The 7,851-nt window shown below is 44.3% G+C and overlaps 1 protein-coding gene across 1 annotated transcript in view; it reads left to right on the forward strand.

Moving 5' to 3' along the window:
* The window catches only part of LOC122546170 (disintegrin and metalloproteinase domain-containing protein 12-like), a 48,464-nt gene extending 40,947 nt beyond the window's left edge, over window positions 1–7,517 (forward strand). The window contains exons 6-7 of the mRNA XM_043687062.1: window positions 5,359–5,551; window positions 7,491–7,517. Of these exons, the coding sequence (XP_043542997.1) occupies window positions 5,359–5,551; window positions 7,491–7,517 (220 nt within the window). The remainder of the gene's footprint in view (window positions 1–5,358; window positions 5,552–7,490) is intronic.
* Window positions 7,518–7,851: the final 334 nt, after the last annotated feature.

Below are 7,851 nucleotides of genomic sequence, written 5' to 3' on the forward strand. Positions count from 1 at the left end.
CGATCTCGCTCATGTCGATTTCGCGAATGTCGATATCGTTAATGTCGATCTTGTTAATGTCTATCTCACTAATGTCTATCTTGTTAATGTCGATCTCGCTAATGTCGATCTCGCTAATGTCGATCTCGCTAATGTCTATCTCGCTAATGTCTATCTCGCTAATGTCGATCTCGCAAATGTCGATCTCGTTAATGTCGACCTTGTTAATTTCGATCTCGCTAATGTCTATCTTGCTAATGTCGATCTCGCTAATGTCGATCTTGTTAATGTCGATCTCGCTAATGTCGATCTCGTTAATGTCGATCTCGCGAATGTCTCTCTTGCTAATGTCGATCTCGCTAATGTCGATCTTGTTAATGTCTATCTTGTTAATGTCGATCTCGCTAATGTCAATCTTGTTAATGTCGATCTCACTAATGTCTATCTTGTTAATGTCAATCTCGCTAATGTCAATCTCGCTAATGTCGATCTTGTTAATGTCGACCTCGCTAATGTCGATCTCACTAATGTCGATCTCACTAATGTCGATCTCGCTAATGTTGATCTCGCTAATGTCGATCTCACTAATGTCGATCTTGTTAATGTCAGTCTCGCTAACGTCGATCTCGGTAATGTCGATCTCGCTAATGTCGATCTCGCTAATGTCGATCTCGCTAATGTCTATCTTGTTATTGTCGATCTCGCTAATGTCGATCTCGCTAATGTCGATCTCGATAATGTCGATCTTGTTAATGTCGATCTCGCTAATGTCGATCGCCTAATGTCGATCTCGCTAATGTCAATCTCGTTAATGTCAATCTTGCTAATGTCGATCTTGTTAATGTCGATCTCGCTAATGTCGATCTCGCTAATGTCTATCTTGTTCATGTCGATCTCGCTCATGTCGATCTCGCTAATGTTGAAATTGCTAATGTCGAACTTGGTAATGTCGATCTCGCTAATGTCGATCTCGCTAATGTCGATCTTGTTAATGTCGATCTCGCTAATGTCTATCTTGCTGATGTTGATCTCGTTAATGTCGATCTCGCTAATGTCGATCTTGTCAATGTCGATCTCGCTAATGTCGACCACGATAATGTCGATCTTGTCAATGTCGATCTCGCTAATGTCGATCTCGCTAACATCGATCGTCTATCTTGCTAATTTCGATCTCGCTAATGTCGATCTCGCTAATGTCGATCTCGATAATGTCGATCTTGTCAATGTCGATTTCGCTAATGTCTATCTTGCTAAGGTCGATCTTGTTAATGTCTATCTTGTCAATGTCGATCTCGCTAATGTCGATCTTGTTAATGTTGATCTCGCTAATGTCGATCTCGCCTTGTTAATGTCTATCTTGCTAATGTCGATCTCGCTAATGTGGATCTCGCTAATGTCTATCTTGTTAATGTCTATCTTGCTAATGTCGATCTCGCTAATGTGGATCTCGCTAATGTCGATCTTGTTAATGTCGATCTCGCTAATGTCTATCTTGTTAATGTCGATCTCCCTAATGTCGATCTAGCTAATGTTGAACTTGCTAATGTCGATCTTGCTAATGTCGATCTCGCTAATGTCGATCTCGCTAATGTCGATCTCGCTAATGTCTATCTTGTTAATGTCGATCTAGATAATGTCGATCTCGCTAATGTCTATCTTGCTAATGTCGATCTTGTCAATGTCGATCTCGCTAAAGTCGATCTCGCTAGTGTCGATCTTGTTAATGTCGATCTCGCTAATGTTGAACTTGCTAATGTCTATCTTGTTAATGTCGATCTCGCTAATGTCGATCTCGCTAATGTCGATCTCGCTAATGTCGATTTTTCTAATGTCGATATCGCTAATGTCGATCTCGCTAATGTCTATCTCGCTAATGTCTATCTTTCTAATGTCGATCTTGTTAATGTCTATCTCGCTAATGTCGATCTCGCTCATGTCTATCTTGTTAATGTCGATCTCGCTAATGTCGATCTCGCTAATGTCTATCTTGCTAATGTCGATCTCGCTAATGTGGATCTCGCTAATGTCTATCTTGTTAATGTCTATCTTGCTAATGTCGATCTCGCTAATGTCGATCTCGCTAATGTCGATCTTGTTAATGTCGATCTCGCTAATGTCGATCTCGCTAATGTCTATCTTGTTAATGTCGATCTCGCTAATGTCGATCTCGCTGATGTCGATCTCGCTAATGTCGATCTCACTAATGTCGATCTCGCTAATTTCGATCTTGTCAATGCCGATCTCGCTAATGTCGATCTTGCTAATGTCGATCTCGCTAATGTCGATCTCGCTAACATCGATTTCGCTAATGTCGATCTTGCTAATGTCGATCTCGCTAATGTCGATCTCGCTAATGTCTATCTTGTTAATGTCTATCTTGTTAATGTAGATCTCGCTAATGTCTATCTTGCTAATGTCGATCTCCCTAATGTCGATCTTGTCAATGTCGATCTCGCTAATGTCGATCTCGCTAATGTCGATCTTGCTAATGTCGATCTTGACAATGTCGATCTCGCTAATGTCGATCTTGTCAATGTCGATCTCGCTAATGTCGATCTCGCTAATGTCTATCTTGCTATTGTCGATCTCGCTAATGTCGATCTCGCTAATGTCGATCTTGTCAATGTCGATCTCGCTAATGTCGATCTTGCTAATGTCGATCTTGCTAATGTCGATCTCACTAATGTCGATCTCGCTAATGTCGATCTTGCTAATGTCGATCTTGACAATGTCGATCTCGTTAATGTCGATCTTGCTATTGTCGATCTCGCTAATGTCGATCTCGCTAATGTCGATCTCGTTAATGTCGATCTTGTTAATGTCGATCTTACTAATGTTGATCTTGTTAATGTTGATCTTGTTAATGTCGATCTCGCTAATGTCGATCTCGCTAACGTCAATCTCTCTAACGTCGATCTCGCTAATGTCGATCTCGCTAATGTCTATCTTTCTAATGTCGATCTCGCTAATGTCTGTCTCGCTAATGTCGATCTCGCTAACGTTGATCTTTCTAATGTCTGAATGTGCTCTCAGTGACTTGCTCAGCATCCACTGTGAATTCAGATGCACGTCCAGCTTTGAAACGCAGTTACCCAAACACTGCAGCAGTACACACTTCCTGCACATGTTGTCACTAGGAACAATTGGAGCTTCGATGGTGTGTCACATAGTACAGGAGCAACACATCACGAGTGTGAATGGAAAATAGACAGAAGCTCCCTCGCAGTCTCTTGGCTGTAATGGCACACGGGTTTGGTCACTCTCTGTTTGAGAACTGCTCCTTTCCCTGTGGTGGAGCAAACACTCATTCTTACACAACAAGTTGGTGGCAGGATAATATCAAACACAAACAGGCCCCTTCTTCCCCACTCAGCTAACTTCTGAGTGACCAACCTTCAGAAATGGGCGCTTGCTCTTCAGTAACGTTCCCGTGTTTGCAGAGCTGCACCAAGCTCCCACGTTTCGATATGACTCAGACTCGAGCTCAGCATTGACACTGTCCTATTGGGACTGTTTCCCCAGTACACAACCAGAACCCACTGCTCCCACAGGCACACCAGCATCTCTCTCAACTGACCTGCCTTCAACTAGTTTGTACATGGCCCCGATCATAAAACAGCAATAATGACCTTGGAAGTTCTGCTGGTTAATTTGACACTAAGTCATAAAACTGACAGTGCAAAATGTCCTTCTTTGTCCTCACAATTTTCTTATTCAGCCATGGGACATGGGCTCGCTGGCCATACCAGCATTTATCGCCCATCCCTCATCCCCCTTAAGATGATGGAGGAGAGCTGTCTCTTTTTGATCCACTGCAGTGCATGTGCTGTAGGTTGACCCACAGGCAGGAAGTAGTTTTTTTTTCATTTATTCACAGGATATGGGCATCACTGTCCAGGCCAGCAGATATTGCCCATCCCTAATTACCCAGAGGGCAGTCAAGAGTCAACCATATTGCTATGGGTCTGGGATCACATTTGGCCAGACCAAGTAAGGACGACAAGCAGGAGATGGGAAGAACATAGCAGGCCAGGTAGCATCAGGGTGTGGAGAAGTTAACGTTTCAGGTGGAACCCTTCTTCAGCACTGGTTTCTGCCTGGCTTGCTGTGTTCGTTCAGCCTCCTGCTTGTCTACTTTGGAATCCAGCATCTGCAGTTTTGTTGTCTGAACCAGGTAAGGATGACAGATTTCCTGTTGTGAAGGACGTTAGTGAACCAGATGGAGTTTTCCAACAAATGACAATGGATTAATGGTCATCATTAAATTCTGAATGCCAGATTACTTTTTAATTGAATTTAAATTCCAGCATCTGCTGTGGTGGGATTCAAACCCAGGTCCCCAGAACATGACCTTGATGTTGCTTTAACAGTCCAGTGACAATCTCATGAAGCCATCACCTCCCTGATGGGCTATGATGGCTAGATTAGAGTGGTGCTGGAAAAGCACAGCAGGTCAGGCCACATCCAGAGAGCAGGAAAATCGACGTTTCAGGCTGGAGCCCTTCATCAGGAATGAGGCTGGGAACCTCAGGGGCTGGAGAGATAAATGCAGGAGGAGGGTTGTGGATGGTGACAGCATAGCTAAGAGTGCAATAGGTGGGGGTAAAGGTGATAGGTCGGAGAGGAGGATGGAGCGGATAGGTGGGAAGGGAGATTGGCAGGTAGCACAGGTCATGAGGACAGTGCTGAGCTGGAAGTTTGGAACTGGGGTAAGATGGGGAGGAGGAGAAATGAGGAAACTGGTGAAGTCCACATTGATGCCCTGGGGTTGAAGATGAGACGTTCTTCCTCCAGGTGTTGGGTGGTGAGGGAGCGGCGGTGAAGGAGGCCCAGGACCTCCATGTCCTCGGCAGAGCGGGAGGGGGAGTTGAAATGTTGGGCCACGGGGCGATGGGGTTGGTTGGTGCGGTTGTCCCGGAGATGTTCCGAGAAGGTGTCCGGTCTCCCCAGCGTCGAGGAGACTGTATCGGGAGCAACGGATACAATAAATGACATGTGTGGAAGTGGAGGTGAAACTTTGATGGATGTGGGACTATGATGGCTGGATCCTCCCCCTCCCATTGCAAGTTCCTCTCCAGCCCTTTGCAGATATCCCAAAGGCTGGTACTGGGCAGTAACAACAATACAGGAGATTCCGAACCCTTTAGGTTTATAAGTATCTCCTCATCCCTGTTCGAAAGGATCATTCTCTTTTCCTGAGAATAAGGCCCTCATGTTCCAGACTCTTTAACGAGTTCCAGTATCCTCTGGCTGTCTAATTTCTTTCTGGATCTTGTATGTTTTAATCACCTCAGCTGGCAGTGTCCAGATAACCAGCACTGAGCTTTCCACACCTGGCAGAATGTAAGAAGTAAATAATTCTTTGTGTCTCTCCTACAGGGATGTCAAATGTGGGAAAATTCAGTGTAAGGGTGGAGAAGATATTCCACCTCTGCTGGATAATACACATGTGAAAACAGTAGAAGTTACTGTGATGGGTACAACTTATCATTGCAAAGCAGCCCATGTTTCCATGCCAGATTTCCGAATTTCGGAGCGTCTTCGAGTCGGAGTCAAGTGTGCCAGAGGCAAGGTAAACGTAGATTAGATTCCCTACAGTATGGAAACAGCATCAGGAGAGAATAGAGGAGAGTGAGGAGCGGGATGAGGAACGGCATCAGGAGAGGATAGAAGAGGGGGGGATGAGAAGCAGCATCAGGAGAGGATAGAGGGGAGGGGGTGATGAGGAACAGCATCAGGAGAGGATCGAGGGAAAGGGGTGCGGGTAGGCCAAGCATCACTCAGCCTCAGGATAGGAATAGAAACAGCCTTTTCTGCATTGTGTGATTGTGTGATGCTATCGTCAAGCTACACCAGTGCCACTTTGCCAAACTAGCCACAGCCCTGCACTTGACAACAATCCAAGTCCTCATTCAAGTACATTTTGAAAGCTGAGTTTTGTTTTGCCTGAGATACCCTCACAGACACTGCATTCCATATCCCTACCACTCTCTGGGTGAAAACCTCTTTCCTTAAATCCCCTCTAAACCTCCTGCCTTTTACTTTCAAATCATGTCCCTTTGTTCTTGACAGGGAACAGCTACTTCCTATCTACACTGTCCATGCCCCTCATAATCTTATTGACCTCTATCAGGAGCCCCTCCCTCCAACCTTTTCTGCTCCAAAGGAATCACCCCGAACTTATCCATTCCAGGCACCATCCTGGTGAATCTCCTCTGCATCCCCTCCAGTACAATCTTATCCTTCCTTTAGTGTGGGGACCAGAACCACAGACAGTCCTCCAGCTGTGGCCTCACCAACATCTCCTCCCTACTCTTATCATCTATACCTTAAAGGCAAGCACTCCGCATGCCTTCTTAATGATCCTGTTAACCTGTCCTACCACCTTCAGGGGTGTGTGGAAAAGCTCCCCAAGGTCACTCTGTCGCTCTGAGTTTCCTGGTATCCTGCCATTCATTGAGTCTTCCCTTGTCTTGTTCCTTCTCCCAAAGTGGATCACCTCAGAGTTATCAGGGTTAAATCCATCTGCCACTGATCTGCCCTTCTGACCAATCCATTTCTACCCTCCTGTAACCTACACCTTCCTCCGCACTGCCAACTTCCTGGCCAATCTGTAAATCATCCACAAACTTACTTTGTCCCCAGTGCTACAGACCACATAGAGGCAAAAGGTTTTTAGTTTGGAAAGGCGTTGTGTGTTGGCACAATCTTGGGCCAAAGGACCTGTCCCTGTGCTGGATTATTCTTTGTTCTTTATGTTTTATTCTATTTTGTTACATATATCACCAACAAACCTTTTGAAAACTCACAGTAACCTATTATCATTGATAGAGGATTAGCTGACTCATAGAAGATCGAGAATTCATGGAATCCTGTAACTAGGAATCTGTGGTTGGAGAAAGTGAGGACTGCAGATGCTGGAGATCAGAGCTGAAAATGTTTTGCTGGAAAAGCGCAGCAGGTCAGGCAGCATCCAAGGAGCAGGAGAATCAACGTTTCGGGCATGAGCCCTTCTGGGCCATCATTATTTACAATGTACATTAATGATTTGGAGGACGGAAGTGAATGTATTACAGCCAAGTCAGTGAATGGCGTAATAGGTGGGAAGGCACGTGGTGAGAATGGCATGAAGAGTCTATGGAAGGATATAGGCAAAAGTGAGGACTGCAGATGCTGGAAACCAGAGTTTAGATTAGAGTGGTGCTGGAAAAGCACAGCAGGTCAGGCAGCATCCGAGGAGAAGGAAAATCGATGTTTCGGTCAAAAGCCCTTCATCAGACTTAGAAGATAGCATATAATGTGGAAAAATGTGACATTATGAGGCAGGAGAAATAGAGGAGCTGAATATTATTTAAATGGAGAAAGACTACAGAAAGCTACACAACAGTGGGATTTGGAAGTTCTTGTCTATGAATTACAAAAAGCTCGCAGTTAGTATATTTTACGCTTTACTATAATTACTGCAGTGTTTAACTTTTAACATTGTTCTTTCTTTCTGCCTTGTTCTTCAGATTCTGTACCTCGGTACTTGTACCTAAGATGGCGCCTTGTGTGGCTACATTGTAGACTTTTCACTGTAGTTCTGTACTTCTATACTTGAGCACACATATCAGTGAAATCAAATCAAATCAACCTCTGACATCTGAGACCTGTAAGTTTCCTTAATTATTCTTGGAATATCTAACTTAATTGTTTGTTTAGTTTCTTCAATATTTTATTCTTGAGAAGGGGACTGTTTACAAGAGCCTTGGTCACATGGTGTGTGATCAGCTTTGAAAAGCTGTGAGCAATAGGAAAAGCAAGTGGAATATAGGTCTTTATTTTAAAGAAAATGGACTACAAATGTTGGGAAGCCTTGCTTAAACGGTACAA

The sequence above is a fragment of the Chiloscyllium plagiosum genome, chromosome 1, assembly GCF_004010195.1.
Source record: "Chiloscyllium plagiosum isolate BGI_BamShark_2017 chromosome 1, ASM401019v2, whole genome shotgun sequence".
NCBI classification, from domain to species: domain Eukaryota; kingdom Metazoa; phylum Chordata; class Chondrichthyes; order Orectolobiformes; family Hemiscylliidae; genus Chiloscyllium; species Chiloscyllium plagiosum.